At 34.6% G+C, this 19,870-nt stretch overlaps 1 protein-coding gene across 3 annotated transcripts in view; it reads left to right on the plus strand.

The window, feature by feature from the left end:
• The window catches only part of LOC149805508 (BTB/POZ domain-containing protein KCTD3-like), a 91,810-nt gene extending 78,274 nt beyond the window's left edge, over nt 1–13,536 (plus strand). Inside the window, exons 19-21 of one of the 3 annotated variants that reach the window (XM_089950110.1) lie at nt 150–388; nt 844–865; nt 9,340–13,536. In XM_089950110.1, the coding sequence (XP_089806236.1) occupies nt 150–388; nt 844–849 (245 nt within the window). In that variant the 3' untranslated portion in view covers nt 850–865; nt 9,340–13,536. Of the gene's footprint in view, nt 1–149; nt 420–843; nt 866–9,339 lie in introns of all 3 variants that reach the window. The other 2 variants (XM_089950109.1, XM_089950108.1) reach the window with 2 other exon arrangements.
• The last annotated feature ends 6,334 nt before the right edge of the window (nt 13,537–19,870 follow it).

A 19,870-nucleotide genomic window follows, 5' to 3' on the forward strand; every position in this document is an offset into this window, starting at 1 on the left:
ATACAAATCGGGTGAGCCACATCTTGTTTTACTTTGACTCTTGTCAGTACCTTTGAATTGGTACATAAAGTTTGGTATAGACAGTTTCTTATCATTTTTTCTTAAAATATATAGAATTGACTAGTGTAAATCCTGTTTTGCTATTCCAGAGCCAGTAGTTGGTGGTCCAACTCCCAAGGAACTTGTGAAGCTTCTGGATCAGTGTGATCTCAGCCAGTCCCGAAACTCTACCCCATGTATAAGCCCCTCCCAATCCATCATGGTTGTGCCCAGTGCCAGAATGCATAGATCAGGAGGAGGTGGTCTGCTGTCTGGTTCTGTGCCAAATTTGGAATACAGGGAGGCAGAGCCACAGGGAGCAGAAGGAGGAGCACCAGAAAACACCCAGGTCACAAGACTTTAATGATACTCTTTAACAGGTGACATTATGAACTAATTTCAGAGTGCAGCTTTGCATTGGCATTGCTTATGCATAGGATATGCTTTGGTAATTTTAATTATTTGGGCACAATCCTTCATTTTCCTTATCTCTCATCAACTGACAATATTTCAAAGTTGAAGGTGGTGGGGATCTTTTCAGTTTCTGCTCTTCTTCAGTTTTAGTTAACTTTGTGAAAAATTTCATTTTTGTTCTTTGTATATCGATCTGTTTTATAGAGAAGCTAAATATACATGCTTGTTCTTAAAGGTTCTTCATACAGCCAATATTGTCTTTATTAAAGTTGTAAATTTCATCAATACCAAATATCTCATTTTTTTCCTCCCATTAAAAGAGGTTTGATGTATTTTTTTCTTCTCATATATGAAAAGTAAATAATTCTCGTATCATATCTATTCTTGTAGGTGTAAAGAGATAGTTGTTAAGGTAAATGTTTTTTTGCTTGGTGGCAGGTTTTTCCTTGGCTTTAGTAAGCTTTCTATACAGGCTTTCACACATATAAAAGTGCATCGCATATTATTTTGGCTTGGTTGAATTCCTTCTGGCCTAAAGGCATGATGTTTACTCTTCATTACTAAGAATGGTTTGTGTTTATAATCATATTCACTTTTCTATATTTAGTTCTGTTTTTGTTTTGGCCTTGAAAATGGCAAGTTATATCAACAGACAAAACTCGGATTAAAATCCTAGAGAACTTGATTAGGTTCTGGTTATCTCCCTTGAGATAGTTTTTAAGTTTCTCTAGTTCTTGAAGAATAAAAACATTTGAATCGAAAAGGTTCATGAAAGGTAATTGCAGAAATATTTTCTCACAAAATATTTTATGATTTATTTAATCAGTTACCTGTTGAAGAGATACAGAGAGGAAAGACTTAAAGAATTTCAGATTACATGTATTTAGAAGAATATTTGCTTATGTTCAAAAAAAGGAACATGACTAAAAACTCCTAGAAAATTATATCTAGACCATGGGGCTGGAAACTAGAAAGTTGCCTTCAAAGTCAGTTTATTACCTGACAAGAATGATCACTTTGACTACATCATCAGCTACGTGCAACTCTCATGAGAGACCTTTCTGGTGGCCTAGTGGTTAGAGCATCCACCTCGGATGCTGGAGGTCATGGGTTCAATCCTCTGCTGAGTCATACCAAAGACTTTAAAATATGGTACTAACATCTGCTTCACTTGGCACTCAGCATTAAGAGGTAAGTGTTGGGACTGGTTGTCCTGTTGTCAGGATAATGTGACTGGGTGGGACATCATGCTACATGTCTGAGACATGATGCCCCAGTGCTAGACATCACTATAAATACGTCAAACTGCAGACATCATACCAATATGACTGAAAAATTGTTAAAGGTACCTTAAAAATCCAAATCACACACACACAACTCTAGTGAGAGCATTGAAATCTTACCAATGAGTTAATTAAAATGTCTAACCCAGTGTTTGCTGACCAATGAAATTGTACATTTTGATATAACATGGGGAATATAATTATGATTGTTTTATTTTTTTACCAGCCAGGTTTGGAACTACATGGAAATCACAGGGTTAAAACTCAACTGTCCACCTGACATGCCTATAGAAATGTTTTCTGACCATTTGCAAAACAAGCCATCTCAGTTGGTCAGATGGATCCTTACCTTTAGCACTGATGATTATCACCATCTAGCAATTTATGTTCAGCCTTTTGATCCAGTTTAATACCACATATTATGAGAACCCTTCAATCCATCCTAATGCTTTGTGTATGTCATGTCTCAGATGTGGAAGGGGCAGAAAGTCTCTGTCCTTCAGTTGGTTTGTCTCTTTGTCACACTGTTTAAGTTTTGTGGTTAGGTCAGTTTCACATGCACTTTTGGCACCTCTGTTTGTGTTGTGCATTGTGAAAAAGTTTTTGTATGGATGCTTGTGTGTGTCTTGTGTGTTAAGAGATACAGTTTTTGTATGGATGACTCTGTGTGTGTGTGTGTGTGTTTGTGTGTGTGTTGTGAAATACAGTTTTGGTGCTGAAACCTCATGATGAATGCAACACCACTTTGCCAAAAGTGGGTCAACTTGATCAGTTTTGAACTTGGTGACTTTACCTAACTTTTTTGTTAAAGTCCGTTTCCTTTTTCTGCAGAAATAAATCTGTATAAGAGCTTGAGATACCAAGAATGATATATTTTGATTTTATTTTTTCCCCGGAAATTTCCCAGATCTGGAATTTAGGTGCAGATTCAACCCTAGGATTTGTTTTTATATTCAGTGGTATTGATCAACCTCTTCATACTTTGGTGCACATATCTTAGAGAGTCTTTAGGGCAATTTTAATTTGGTCTTAACACTTGGTTAGTATCTTTGAGTCTTCAGGGCAATTTTAATTAGGTCTTTCACTTAGTTAGTATCTTAGAGTCTTTGGGGCAATTTTAATTAGGTCTTATCACTTGGTTAGTATCTTAGAGTCTTTTTGGCAATTTTAATTAGGTCTTATCACTTGATTAGTATCTTGGAGTCTTAGTGGCAGTTTTAATTAAGTCTTATCACTTGGTTATTATCTTGGAGTCTTTGGGTCATTTTTAATTAGGTCTTATCACTTGGTTAGTATCTTAGAGTCTTTTTGGCAATTTTAATTAGGTCTTATCACTTGGTTATTATCTTAGAGTCTTTTGGGTAATTTTTATTTGGTTTCTTCACTTGGTTAGTGGAGTTTGGGGAGCTTTTTGTTTACCTTTTGATCATGCATATCTGTGAGAACTAGTGGTTATTATCCTAGTGGATCACAGAAATCAATTCTCAGTTTTTAACATTCCTTATTGTATCCAGTATTTGTTGTGCTTTGTGCTGGATCTGTGGCAGAGTTATCTAAAGCTTCTGAAACTAATTTTCATCCAAGACATATTTTCAAAACCTAGCAAAACCCAATTCCTTTTATACCCTCACCTTTATTGATATCAGCACTTTTGCCTGATATTTTATAATGTGTAGATCATGACAGTCCATTTGTCACTACTTTCCTATAAACCAAACTTGTATTTGGTGTGATGTTTTTGGAGAATGACTTGATGACAACAAAAGTTTCACATCTAGGATGCAGCCTTTTGAGGTGGAAGTGATGTCCTAGGTCCCATTTTCGTGAATAATATGAATTCTGCATTATAATATGAATTTTCTCTGCTCTGATTGGGGGTAATTTTTTTGTTACATTGTTTCAGGGAGCTGAGTAGATGACATTGAAATATTCAAATTTTGGATGCAGGCCCAGTTGGTAGGGCTGGATGTAAACAGTAGTGGTGGTGGTTGAATGGGGTTTTAAAAAGGTGCAGTTATTTCCTAAGCTTTACATTTCAAGTTTTAACATGTTCTCCAGGTAGTCGCAGGTGCTGCATAGTGTGTTATTCGCACTGGTTTTAAATAAAGATTGAAAGCATGTGGTCTTGAGATCTGCAGTGTTTGAGTGTGTAGCATGTAAGATTGGCAACCAGAAGGATGCAGTTTCAAATCCAACCCAATCCATGCTGTGTCAAGCACTGTTATGTGCACAGTACCTTACTCATACTGCTCCAGTGGCCTATGTAGTTAGAGCATTGCCTTGGATGCAGAAGGTCATTGGTTCCAACACCATCCATGTCATACCAAAGACTTATAAAAATAGTACAAATAGTACTAACAACTGCTTCGCTAGGCGCTCAGCATTAAGAGGTTAGCGTTAGGACTGGTTGGCCTGGTGTCAGGATAATGTGTCTGGTTGGGACATGATGCTGCATGTCTGTGGCATGATGCCTCTGTGCTAGACATCACGATAAACTGTCAAACTGCAGACATCATAGTTATCTGACTGACAGATTGTAAAAGCTTTGTTAAAAATCCAAATAACACTCTCAGAGTACCTTTCCAATTGCTTTGGTACAATGCAACTTTAAGATTCAGCCAATGTGGGTATGTGAGAAAGCTTGCCAGTAGCTTCTCGTGGGTCGGTGGTTCTTTCCGGGGTTTTCCCGGGTTCTTCCTCCACCATTAATACTGGCCGCCATGTATAGCCTATTATGTGCTGAAAAATGGCATTAAAACCCAACAACAACAACAACAACAATGCAACTTTTTATGTGTTAATGTGCCTCGAGATGCCAAACAGCCCCAAAAAAATTGGAGTTATCACTATTGAGGAATTAAAATGCCAACCAGTTAGATCGATGTTATCACTTTACATAAAATTTACACTTTTAAAAGTATATTTATGAATTTTAGTGCAGTAAATTTATTTTTGTGGGTGTCAGTATTTGTGGTTTTATACCCAAAAAAATGGCCATTTTTATTGGTATTTGAATTTATGCATTATGAAAGGATGTCAACAGAAGGATAATTGTTTATTGGTAGCACCCCAAAAGTTGTGAAGTATACAGTTAGATTTTTCTTTTTAGCACTTAAACTCCGTCATTTATTTTGTCTGACATGAACTGGATATTATAATTCTAGCAATGTCAAACTTTTCTTTGCACATTTTAACACTTATCACATATGTGTTTGTCTAACTATATTAATATCACGTAAGGGGAAGTGTGAATGCACATCTTATCATTCCGTTTTTCATTATGTTGAGTAACTTGTCAGTTACATTTGCCACTTGCCAATTACAATTTCCAACTTGCCATATCATGTTAGAAAATATCCGAAAAGCTGTTACTGTCCTGTGTGAGATAAAACCAGCAATATTATTGGTTTTGGGGGAGGTATCCCCATATCGTGCCTGCATGACGCACAAAGCCATGCAAAGCTTAATACATGTAACAAGTAAGATGGTGCAAATCAAACATTGTCAGTTTGGCATATTTAGCTAATCTGCTGCACTATTGATCTATTTCTTGGATAACGTACCAGTTATTCAATGTAACAAAAACTTGAATGCGAGGACATGACAGTGGATCAAGAACAGTTGACATGCAAAATATACTGTCATCATGTCATGTGGGTTTTTTGGATTGTATTTTGTATTTCAACATAATAAATGTAGCTTTAATTTGTATTTGCAATGCCATCTTTCTTTGAGGTCGCATGCAAAGCAAATTAAGAAACTCAGAAATTCTGTTCATGCACAGACATGTATTGCTCAGTCATTGTTCAGCCAATTACATCCCATGGAGTGGAAAAAACCTAGGAATAAGAACCTTTTATTGTCTGCCTTTTTCATAATTAAGGCGGATTCCAAGAAAATTATTTTCATATGAAATTGCTGAACTTGCTACAGTTTGGGTACTGTCTGATATTCAATGTATTATGTTGCTTTTATTGATGAATGTGGATATAGATGTGAAAGTTAGTAATAAACTGTCTTGTACCAAACATTTAATTGATTTTGCATAAAATCTTAAATATGAAATCATTTTTGTGCAGTGGCCCTATCTTTTAAATCCAAATATTATTCTGCTACTTTGTTGGTGCCAGTTAAATGAACTATTGTACACTTTTCATCCAATACAGTAACTTAAACAGTAATGTATACCTAACTATATTTTCATTTTTGAGTTTTTAATTGAACCAAAGATACAATTTGCAACTACAGGTATGCTAATTCTGGTAAATTTTACTTTGTAACAATATTTTCTTGATTACTATTATCTCTTTTAATATATAGATTTAAAAAAATAGATTTTCCATTATTATTTTGTATGTAATTCAAGTAAAACAAAGTGATAATGTTAAGCGAAAAAGTGTGTATAGTATGTTTAATACATTCTTATCACCTAACTGAAATTACTTAAACCTCTAGAATTAATCAATTTGATTGACAGCTGATATGTACATATTAACTCAGATTTTCTCTTTGATGAAGCAGTTTGGTATTTTGGGATCTTGGTCTCTTGTCCAAGGTCATCATTTGAATGATATGCAGGTAAACAAAGAGAGAGAGATTGCTAATTTTCAAATTACAAGGACCATAAAATCTGATTTCATAATTAAATACTAAGAAATTGGGAAATATATACTTTGATATGTTTTAATTTCATGAGTTACATGTACATGGGAGGGGGGCAAACAGTTTATTTATGGTGAAACCTGCCTTAAAATTCACTGTTGTGAGAGACCACCTGTTTTGAAGACCATTATTGCTTGAAATAAGGTATGGTCTTTCAAAACAGGTTCTTCTGTAAACAACAGTTTTGATAAACTTATTCCTTAAATTGATGGTTAATCTAAAAATGTTATAAGTTTATGAATTTTATTAGAGAGAGAGAGAGTACCTTAGTTTTAGTACATATGTGAGGCACTTGTGCCACATGTATAGAATTGTTTTGTTACTGTACAGACCAAAGACATGAATCTTGATTTATTGTCAAAGTAATGAGTGGACAGGCACTGGTTTCATATTTTATATCAGATGTGACTCCCAGAGAAAGAGAACAAAAATGCAGTAGGATTAATACAAATGTGTCTGTTTCAGTTTGCACACACACACCCCATGTTGATGGGTTTTATCATTGGCATTGTCAACATGACTTGACCAAATAGAAGTTAGTAGTATGTTATTTTTAACAAAAACAAACAAACAAGAAAGGAATTTATCCCTAAAGCTCCTGTATATTCAGTGGTCATTATACTGAAAAAAATGCTACATTTTGTTTTTGCATAAATTCATGCCACATATACACATTTGGTTCTCAAATTTTATGAACATTATACTTTGGAAATAAATATTGATCCTTTATGAATATCCAGATGTACACCATAGCAATTTCTCATTGCAGCAAGTAGCTTATATTACCAAACCTTTATACTTGGAATAAAACATGCCATGATGGGATCAAATTGACATTGTAAAAATTGTCATCTTTTGAGCCTTGAACATGAAATAAAGCTTTCAAGGAAATACTCCATTTTTAGATTAAATTAATCAAAAGGGAAATCAGTAAACTTTTAGGTATGAAAATTGTTAAAAATGCTGTTCATGTGCATAGTATGGATTTCATGCATATGAATTTGTGCATATTCACACGCATACACATAAACAGACGTACACTAATCATGCATGTTCAGAGTCCAGGGACATTGGGATTTTTTTCTTAAGGGTCTGCTTTACGGTTGTAATCTGGAAATCAGCCTTATGCTTTATGTTTAAGTTATGATGTTGTCAGTCTGTCCACATGTCCATCCATATTGAGTTAGTGGTCAGCAGTTCAAAGGTCAAGGTCAATATAACTGCAAGAAGAAAACTGGTATCTACACAATAATGTGGATCCCCACCCACCCCTTTGTAGTTATACAATTTAATGGATGGCTTGCTTTTTGGTTAAAGAAATCCTCCTGAATTTTAGGTTTAGAGATCAAGGTCACTGAAAATAATTTACGCATAATAACATTAGTTTTACATCACATACCTATGCCAAATTTTGTGGATGGTTTACACTTGGGGTAGGGGCCCCAAGTGGCCGAGTGGTCTAAAGCGCTTTCCGTTACGGATCACTGCCATCTAACCTCTGTCTGCATGGGTTCGAGTCTCGGATTCGGCTCATGTGGGTATGTGAGAAAGCTTGCCAGTAGCTTCTCGTGGGTCGGTGGTTCTTTTGGGGGTTTTCCCGGGTTCTTCCTCCACCATTAATACTGGCCACCATGTATCACCTATCGTGTGCTGAAAAATGGCGTTAAACCCTACAACAACAACAACAACACTTGGGGTAAGGAAGATGTAAATTAATTTGGGGGTCAGAAGGTCAAGGTCAGGAGTAATTGTGACTGAAGAAAGACAGGTTGATGCAGTACAGAATTTTCAGTTATCTGTATAGAATATTATTAAACATGAGGCGTGCATAAAATGTTCCATTCACGATGCCTTTGTTAAAAAATAATATATGCAGAGTTTTTCTTCAGGATGCTAGGATGCTAGCTGCAGATGAGTGTTTACTTACACAACTCAAGACAACATAATAAATCCATTATTATGTCAGCATTATGTTGTCACTCATGTACACTAGAACAAAGATTGATTTCAAAGAGATTTTATGATAATTGTGATTGTGACCATTCTCCTTTCAAATGATCAAAAGATAGGGTCTAAAGATGATGCAAGAGAAAACAAGATAATTATAAATATTAATTCCTTCAGATAATTAGAAATTTATGACCTTCTATAAATTAGTTAAATTGAATACACTTTGGATTACAGTAATACATGAAATTAGAATTAAAGTCAAAGTGATATTATAGAAAAGTTCAGTAAATAATATAGCTTTTCTTGTTGAGAAAAATGCATTATCTTGAATTATGGAAAATTGCACAAATTTCAAATATGTTATAATTGGTTTCTCCTGAGGGAACTATTATCGTCTTCGTGTTTTCTGGTGGAGTATAGTGCTGAATATGAGAGTATTATTCTCCATCAGACAGCACTGTCATTTTACTTCTTATAATATCACAGTTTTGCAATTGTGCCTTGGGAATAGGTGTAATGACTAGCCACATATAGTGTCTGTCCTAGAGTCAAAGGGGAGTGTGTACTGTCTTGAAATAACTTCCTAAATTTTAGAAGTTTCATGGGTTGTACCAAATACTTGTGATGAAGTCGTTTTAATGACAGCTAAAATATTGGACAAAGTTTTTATGTGCAGTAATTCTTAGGACATTTATTTTACAGAACCACTTGCAATAAATTGCACAGCAAACTACATTTCTTTGTATTAATTGATCATTTTGGTTCCAAGTAATATATTAAAATGCAAAACCTACGATTCTTTGAATTAATTGATCATTTTGATTCCAAGTAATTCAAAATATGGGTTCTATAAAACATAAATACCATGCTATGTTTCATTAGCAATGATTGCTGATCATCTTATTTCAATAAAGTAAGTTTGGCATGCATTGATGTTGTTATATGTTTCAGTGGTGCTTTGTTAAACACAAACTTTAACCTTATTTTGCAGGCTAGAACTACAAATATGAATACCTGCAGCAATGGAGATGGTTGTCCTCACAGTAAACACAGTCGTAGCAACAGTTACTGGGTGTAAGATGGATTGAAATAAGCTGAATTAGATTCTCTGATGATAGACTTGAAGAATACCATACATGTATTTGTGTCATCTGATTGCAGCAAAATGTACTGTTACTTGCATTATTAGTTAGTTGTATATTTCCATGGTGCTTATTATATCACTGTATTTACCTAATGCTTATCCAACAAATACACAAAACTTTTGTATATGTTTTGCTCTGAGTTCTTTCCTCTTCCCCCAAACCATCTTGAAACAAAACATGAATATGATAAAAAAATGTACATGGCCATGTTTTTGTTTCATTCTTTCCAGATGTATTTAGTGAGAATGGAATTCATTGCAAACTGGAATCTGTATAGGTTCTGTTTGGTGACTCAAAGAATATTGACAATTGGACATCAGTAGAAATATATAAAGTTATAGTCTGGATGTGTGATACGATAATACAAATAGAGCATCTCTATTGAACAACAGGTCATTCATGTAGGAATAAATGGGTAAGCAGATTTGGGTCAATCACAGATAGAACCAACATTGTGTACATGATCTATTGGTCCATCGTACAATAGCTGCAGGTTCGGGTCTACCACAAGTAGAACAGTTATTGTAGACCTGATATGCTTGTCCATCATACCATACATACAGCAGATCTGGGTCAATACAAGTGGGAGACCTGGTTAGCCAGTCCAGCATAATGTAGCAAATTTGGTTCTGTGCCATTCATCATTTGATGCATGTTATACTGGCAGTGGGGATTTGGCCCTTTATTCACATACTCTCTTAAAACAACAACTGCATTCATGCTCAGATTTAGAAAACTTTGATTTATAATAACACCAGATATCAGAGATATTGAAGACTATTTAGTGTGAAATTTATTTTGGCATTTCAGTTCAGTTTTTGTGTTCAGATGATTTCATGATCGCAGGGCAAGATCTGTTATAAACAAAACCTTCTTGTCTGTGGCTCTCAGGACTTCAGGACCCAATCTGAGTATTATAAAACAAACCTCACCTGTGGCTTTTTTTTACTTCAGGGCCTGATCTGAATATTATAAAACAAAACTCACCTGTGGCTTTTTTTACTTCAGGGCCTGATCTGAGTATTATAAAACAAACCTCACCTGTGACTATTTTACTTCAGGGCCCAATCTGAGTATTATAAAACAAACCTCACCTGTGGCTTTTTTACTTCAGGGCCTGATCTGAGTATTATAAAACAAACCTCACCTGTGGCTTTTTTTTTTACTTCAGGGCCTGATCTGAGCATTATAAAACAAACCTCACCTGTGACTTTTTTTACTTCAGGGCCCAATCTGAATATTATAAAACAAACCTCACCTGTGGCTTTTTTTTTACTTCAGGGCCCAGTCTGAGTATTATAAAACAAACCTCACCTGTGGCTTTTTTACTTCAGGGCCTGATCTGAGTATTGCAAAACAAACCTCACCCTTGGCTTTCATGACTTCAAGTCCAAATCTGCTAATACTTCACAGAGACTGTTTCATGACTGCAAGGCCATATCTGTCACTGCTTTATTCAGACTGGTTCATGACCGCAAGGAACCAGATCTGCAAGGGCTTTACTCACACTGTTTCATGACGTCAGGGGAACCAGATCTGCAAGGGCTTTACTCAGTATCATGACTTGGGGGGCCAATCTGCCATTCATTTACTCAGACTGTTTCATGACTGCAGGGCCAGATATTTCACTGCTTTATTCAGATTGTTTCATGAATGCAAGGGAGCCAGATCTGCAAGGGCTTTACTCAACAGTTTCATGAATGCAGGGGAACCAGATCTGCAAGGGCTTTACTCCATATCGTGACTGTGGGGGCCAATCTGCCATCGATTTACTCAAACTGTTTCATGACTATGGGGCCATATCTGTCAAAGCTGTATTTTCTGGCAGATCTTTATATAGGATTTCAAGTAAAGAAGAGACAACATGCTAATATAATTTAATTCCAGGGAGAGTCAAAATTTGAGTGATGAAAAAGAATGATGTCATATTTGGTTGTGTTGCTAAGTTAGTGAAACTCACTGTATTGTTTGCATTGTTCTGCTGATAGTATGTTGCAATAACATCATCATCATTTTCCACATTAGTTCTTATATCTGTTGGTCTCAGTATTTTTTATGTAGAACTGCCGTAATCTGATCTCTGACATGTTAAGAGGGATATAAATTTCTCATTCATTAAGTTTTTCACAAAGCTGTGAAAATGGCATATCCTAATTTGTGACTTCCTTGGAAAAGCATAATTAAAAATTTTGCAATAAGATCAAAGAAACTTACAAAGCACTGAAACTAATGATGCGACCGATATAAGTTATTAAGAAGAGAGTGAGCCTTCTCCTTGAATGAGGATCCCAAAGGGTGAGGTTTTTTTCTTTCATGCATTGAAAATGAGTAGCCATGTAGGAAGATCAATAACTCTATTTATTTGAATTGTTCTTATAATAAGCTTCATTTTAATGAATTCTTTTACTCCCTGTTTTGAAAATAATGGGGATTTTTATGCCCCCACTCTGATAGCAGAAGCAGGCTTATTGCTTTTTTGCTGTCTGTACATCTTAACTCCATACATTGGTAGATCTATCCTGAAATGGTTTTGGTGTGACAGCTTAAGGTTATTAAATTTTATCATGGTCATGAGTACCATATTAGATTTTGAAGCCATTACTGTAGCTTTCCAGTTTTAAAATTTTTGGACTGATTGTACAAAATCTTTGTTAGTACAATTACTGTCATTAATCTGAATATCTGGACCCTCCACTTTTCCAGCCTCCCTATTTAAAATTCACCAATTTAAAATTTGTAATAATTTTCAAAAGGGCATACAATTTTCCAGACATCGTATATTTTCTTAGCGTTTGGGGAGCGATTGTAAAGATTGACTTTGCGAAAGTGATGTCATTACCCTAATTAGAGCCCAAGTTCATCTGGCCTTCCCAGTTTGTTATCTTTTCTTTCTGCCAGCCAAGAGGGGCAGAGCTGAAGATTTGTATTTCTCTGGGGGACAACTCTGGCACCTTATCTAAACTATTTCTAGTCATTGGTGTATACACAATTCACTGGACATTATAAATAGAATGAGTGTTTTACACCTATAAATTTGGAGCCAGTCATGCATATGCAAAACTATGTGTTTTTTCTAAGTTTGCAAGAAGTTTAATCCATATCACCAACCTGGACTAAAACTTGTATCAAGCCATGTGTGATATCAGACAGATTTGTTCCATGACATGAAACAAAACATGAATGTGGTTTTGTATTACATACACTTTTTTATGCTTTCCAAGTAACATACACTTTTTTTATGCTTTCCAAGTAACATACACTTTTTTATGCTTTCCAAGTAACATACACTTTTTTATGCTTTCCAAGTAACATACACTTTTTTATGCTTTCCAAGTATTTTCTGTTATACAGTGTGAACGGAATTCGAAATATATTGAGATTTATGGAAGTTTAATTCTGTGTATTGAAGCATATAGACCTACAGAAATCAGTAAAAATATGGAAATACATATTAATGATCAGTAATGAACCATAAATAAACCACGGAAGAATAAATAGTCAGGAATGAAAAATAAGTATTTTATCTGAATGTGTTCTTGAGATGTGCATGAGCTAAATTCGTGGATTTAATTTATTCATCCTCTGTGTTTGGCAAAATGTTGACTTGTCAGTCATCTGTACCATCTCTGAAATATTTGTTATCTTGTGCAAGTTTTATATTATTTTGAAAATAATTGCTAGACAAGTTGTTGATGATACATCAAGGAAACAATGCACGCATTCACATTTCTGGTACTTATATTGTCTTGTTTTACACGCTTAAAAGCAATTGTCCAAGTCATTAAGATTACAAAATTACAAAAATTATTCAATTTATTTGACAGGCGTGGAGAATCTTAAAACAAATCCTCATTTTATAACCCCTATATAGCCATGTGCCATGATTTGTAAATTATTAGCCAAGTTGTGCAATATATTAATTGTCTTACAGATATAAATGATCTGTACATTTGTTGTAATGAATACATGTATTATTAAATTTCAACTTCAGATGCCAGTGGCATTGTCACTTTTTCATTGAAAAATAAAAATAATAAATAAAATGATTTGACTCTTTATTCTTATCAGAAGTTGACAACAAAACATGACATTATCCCTGACAAGAGACAGAGAACTGTAGTGGCTCAGTTGGTAGAGCCTTGGACTAGTAAACCAAACAGGTTGTGTGTTCAGTCATGTCCAAGTCGTCTGCTTCTGTGTGTCATCAGGAAAGTCAACTAGCTTCCATTTCCTCAGCATTATAGAGCCTGTAATGTGTTAAAAATGAAATTTAAAACAAGAAAAATTGTAAAACAAACCATCATGTGTAAAAACTAAATGGTATATTTTGTGACCACTTCCCCCCATTTGTTAGGCAACCTTTCCATTGCTGACAAATTTAACTTGCACAAGTTTCAGAACTATTTGTTTTGTAATTTTTATGTTTGAAATTAAAGAGCTATCCAGAGACATCAAGGAGAATATATAATACCTGATTCATTGTTAACAAAATGATATGTTCAGTGAAACATTTTATCCTGACTGGCATAAAATGTTGCAAAATAGCAATACATGAAAATATTCATCCATCTACAGCTGGCCTGGATTATCTTTCACTTGCATCCATTGTGACTGAACCATCTGATGTGAGAGATGGACAGACACCATACTATAAAATGACAATCATTGTATATACAATCTATACAATACGGAGCTCCTTGGACTGTAAATATATTTTTATTAAAATATTTTATTATCCATTGAATGATAGAGCTGATAAAACAAGTTATTTACACAGCATTATACCCATGGTTGAATCTGGAGTTTTTGTTTAATTCTGGCATGCCAAACATGACCTTGTTGGAGCCATAAGGTGATCCTGTATGTATAACAATATTTTCTTGCATTATCAGCAGTCAGCATTTTCTAGTGTGTACCAATGAATTGTTCCAGTTGATGAACAAGACATAGCCACAAATCTGTATACAACTGGAGGAAAATGGTACGTTTAACCTGCTGTGACCAAAATGATACATGATCATGTTGCAAAGTGATCTTCGATGTTTTTACTTGTATTAAACTGATGTAAATGGTTTTTCAGTACTAGAATATTAATCTTCTCATAGAACTGTTACATTAATTCCTTTAAAGAAAATTAATGAATTTCTCTAACTGTTTTCTGGCTAAAATTCCTGACTGCATCCTCAAAAATGTATCATTCTTTGCAAAGATTCTTGAGGAATATAGTGATTCTCATTCACAGTGTAAACAAACTTAGTCAAACTTCTGTCATGTCTTCAATTGCAAATACCATGACTGCCAGTACTCGGCTATATTCCTCCTCCACATCTGTGTCACCAGGAAGCAACCACAAAAACGTTGGCTAAGGTCTATGAAGTGAGAAACTTCCACTGTACGTGGACATCACCTCACAAGAGGATATGACATCTGTTTTGGAATGGAGTGTTGAGTGTTCTTCAACAGATGTAAACCACTGCCTCGTAGTGAGCCATCTGTCTGCCCTCCTGGCTTCAACCTTCCACATCATCTGTGGACCATACTGAACCGCTTTTGGACAAGACAGGGTCATTGTGCAGTCAACCTTGTCCAATGGAGCCAGGCTGCTAACTCTTGCTGTGGAGCTCTTCAGACCATTGTCACACAATGTGAACAACTATCTACAAAGTTTCCCCTTGGACTACAGGCTCTAAACCTTGCTGATGATGACATTAAATGGCAGAGGATGCACTGCACACGATAATAATAATAACAATTGCAAATAAAACATTTTTGGTCAGGAAAAACGTTTGCAGTGAGAAGGAATAAACAGTTTAGTTTTCACTATATACATGATGGTGTTTCTCCAACAAATAATGGTTTCACACTGCATTAAGCGGTCAATGGAGAATATCTAGTGACCACTAGTGTATGCAAAACAAAACTTTATGATGAAGGCAGTGTTTAAATAAAACAAATATCAAGTAAATTGATGACAACATTTCCCATCTTTTCTGTAATCTTTGTACTACAGTCACAGTCAGTGTAACAAAGGTGTCAATATGTTCAACAAGAAAGCTGGCTGATCAAAGAATTATTCTGTTTTACAGTCTATGTAAGCTGTCAGTTGGTAATGAAATTAGTGTTCTGTCATAGTACACTAAACTAAGATCAGTGACTGTTTTAAGAGTCTGATGATTTAATTTATAGAATAGAATGGGTTGCAGATAGTTATCTTTTATGGAACATAAATTTGAGTAAGTACAACTTGTACATGTGTTTTTGTGATGTTAAATAGCACACATACAAAATTGGATTAATCGTAATAACAACAACAACAATAATAATAATAATAATCAATGTATGGTATTTGTTAAAAATCTATTTTTAAAAGGTGAAAGTGTGTACAGAGGTCAGTTGTGTACAAAGGCCAGTTTGGCCTTCTTCCATGGGTGGATGTTATTGACAAGTTTGACCATTCTGACTTTAAGACATCACATCTTACACACACTCCCATTTGCTCTCACAATTAAAACTACATTATCTGACAAGTGAATGTACTCAACAAATTATCTGGTCAGGGCAAAATTTCGTTAGGGTAACAAGATTTTAAATAGTCCATATAAATCATAGCCATTTGCATCAGTTTTTTGGTTTGTTTTTGTTTTTTCTTCTGACAAATACTATAATTATATAACCTTTTCAGTATATACTTGTGTATGTGTGTGATTATATATATATATATATATATATATATATATATATATATATATATATATATATATATATATATATATATATATATATGTACACAGTGTGAACCTGCTATAACACGGTAGTTGGGAGCCAAAGAACCCAACCGTGTTATAGACCGAACCATGTTATAAGCAACCAGGTCAGTTAGCTGAAGAAAATGATGCATGTACCCCACAAAAAATTGCAGGGGGTATGTAATAAATGTGAGCGGTAAAATACATGCTTCATCGGCACAGTTACCATCTTAAATTGATGCATATTAAATGAGAAATACACCTGTAGTGAAAACAGAGAAGGCATATAAAAGTAATAGTTTACTTTAGTTAGAGAACCATAAATTGGTACATATACATGAATACTGTTTATATATACATGTCTAATGTATAGCATAAATAGAGTATCAACACTGTCCACTCACCCGCGAATCTCCTCGTATACACTGAATTCACAATACAAGCGATTCCATCAAAAATATGCACACACACATTTAAAATATTCAATAATTTTGTCACAGGTCATATTGGTCTGAATTCAGTGGAAAAACATAGCACAATCACATAACCAATGACGAAGCACATTTACTTTTCAGTACATCCCAAGTTGGTAAGAGTTGGTTAACATTTTATGCTGCCATTGGTAGCGTTCGTAAGCATAAACTTTTCCCTGCAAAAAGAAAACTTTCACATCACAGTAAACATTTTCCAGTCATGTTGGAAAATAAAAATCCATCAGATTCCATTACTTTTATTTAAATTTGGTACCGACTTCCTTTGAAGAAAAGTTCTTTGTTTTTATTGAAGATTGTAGTTGGCTTTCTTTGATGAAGGGTGCATGCATTATTGAAGTCACCGCTAACGGACAGCTTTGGAGAACCAAATAAATGCCCATTTCATATTGTGGTGGCAACATCAAATAACTGTATTGCCTGATTGAGACTGACTTTTTTTTCCATTTGCCGAGTATAATTTCGTAACAATCAGTGCTTCAATGGTAATGTTTCCTTTGAAATTTCAGCAAACTATTTTATCTGGGTACATTGTTAAAAAGGAATTGGCCATCATTTGGTCCATTTTAGGTACTGTTCCTCCCTACCTATTGAATAAACCAATAAGTAAGATGGTTTTTTCTTCTTTTTATGCGTCATAAATTTAATAAAGGGGTGTCCTGAAGGATTTAATTCTGACTGAAAAGAAGAGGAATTTTACTTGCCATACATATACAAATATCAGTCTTTGTAAATATATTACTAGCGAGCAGCCGAAAATCCGATGAAAGACAGATTACGAGATAATGCCTCATCCAGTTGATCTCCATTACTAGAAATGTCAACAACAAAAAAGCGGATATCTCACAATATATAGTACTCGTGCTAGATGTCACGATAAGCTGATTATGATATAACAATGTACTGTTTAGATGGTTTGTCAATATGGACATAGATTCTGTTTGTAACAATAGATAAATTTCGGTGCATTTTATATCCAATTTGCGGCTTCCTTTCATGGGGCCTCTGAATTTCTCTACTCCAAACAAATGGTTGTATATACAAGTTTAAACAGCCAACAATGTCGCCAATAAAAAAATCTGCAGATGGTATAATTTGCTGCCAATAAGGAAAAAAAATCCAAGTTTGCAACATTGGCGAAGCCCTACATGATCCCAGAATAAACTTTTTACACGTTATTTATCCTACTTTTAAGAAGAAAAACTACTTTTCCACGATCATCTTGTATTATTCACACGATCTCTTTCCCAAAATGATAATAAACTTTTAACATTTTTTTTGTACTTTTAAGAAAGAAATTTTATTTTGTGTACGAGAAAATACATGTATATGAAATTTTGGGAACCACACCACAAACGTGTTATATCCAAATTTATGTTATAATGAAGCGTGCTATAGCAGGGTCACCTTATATATATATATATATCACGTACATTAAAAATAACATGGCATTTAAAGTGTTGGAATACAAGTAAATTATATACCAATACTATTGTTATATCAAATTGTGATCCATCCATGGCACAATAATATGAATATATAAACATTCTTTCAACTGCTGGCCTATAGATCAATGATGAATTTCTACTCATTCATTAATCATAAATGACACATGAAAATAATGATAAAAAGTATTAATAGCGTCCATTTTCTAAATGAAATTAAAATGGTACACAATTTTATCGAATCCTTTCTTTTTTTCCATTCCCCTCTCGCCTCTCATGCATAAGGGACAAAAAGAAATCTGAAGAGAGCAAAACATGTCACTGGACGAAATCATCATAGCTGAACTTGTACCAAGTAACCTACAGTAATCTGGTTCGTCATAACAGTATGTTTATGCTTTCCTTGGGATCTATCTACAGTGTTCATAATACCAATGATACATAATTGCAACAGCCAGTCGACACTAGGCCTATATGTTAAATTTGTCGGTTACGAGGCACACATGCTGTAGCTTATTTAATGCTTTGTTGTCTTTGTTTCTTAAACCTATTATAATGTTCTAAAACTCGATTATTAATTATTAAATATAAAAATGTCCAAATGGTTGCCCCTGTCCCCCCCTCTGGATTATCATAGATAGAAAGATAAATATGGCAAAAATTCATGAAAATACGAGCGTTGGGGGATTTTTGCTTGTGCCATACGACGATGTCTCTGGACCTATGAATGATGGTAAAGATTAGTCAAACTGTCCAAAGGAGGGAGAGAGAGAGAGAGAGAGGGAGGGAGGGAAGGAGGGAGAGAGAGAGAGAGAGCAGCGGCATCACTAGTTGTGTGTGGACTGCACTGGTTGACACCATCAGAGGGTGACACCAAAATGAATGTCTATAAAAATTTTGAATTTTTGTGCAGGAAGGAGGTCCATGGGGGTGACATCAGGAGTTACTGAACTGGATGACACCAACCCTAGTGACGCCAAAGAAAGAGAGAGAATTTTATAATCTTTAGAAATGTTAATTAAAGCAGAATAATGACTTACATGAACTGTCAATATGTTAAAAAATATTTTAATTACCTCTTGTTGGTTCGTTATTTTGCTTAGTTTCTATTTCACGCTAATTTCCATACGACAGTATGTGAATGCCTGACAGTTCAGGTTCAGTGTACAAGAAGCTAACCGCATTTGTAGTGCACTACTTTCTTCATAAAAACCATATTTCATATTTAAATCATCGTATATTGATTTAATAAATATGAATAAAAATAAAAACTCAAAATGAAAGCAATCAACGTATCAATTTGCATATGTGATTGTGAACAACAAGAAAAATCATAGAACTACATTTTAAAGTGGACACACTTGCATGGATGTTCATTCACTCGGTCAATACACAGTTACCCAGAGCATATCATAACTCCATTCAAAGTGCAAATAGGTGTATCTGTATGTGATATAAATAAAATATTTATATAGTATGTATGCTGCATTAATGATATATCTCTCGTATAAATTTTTCATTAAATGGAAACTCAGCAAGCCTCATTTCCTTTTAATGAAAAATATATACATCTTGTGGTATATCAGTGATACAGCATACATACTATATTTATATATGATATGGCAAATAACATTCCTTTCAAGTGCACTGGATCCAACAAAGAATCATGTGTGTTGAGGATTGATTAAGATAAAT

This window comes from Sinohyriopsis cumingii, chromosome 2, assembly GCF_028554795.1.
Source record: "Sinohyriopsis cumingii isolate HCF-2022 chromosome 2, ASM2855479v2, whole genome shotgun sequence".
Taxonomy (NCBI): domain Eukaryota; kingdom Metazoa; phylum Mollusca; class Bivalvia; order Unionida; family Unionidae; genus Sinohyriopsis; species Sinohyriopsis cumingii.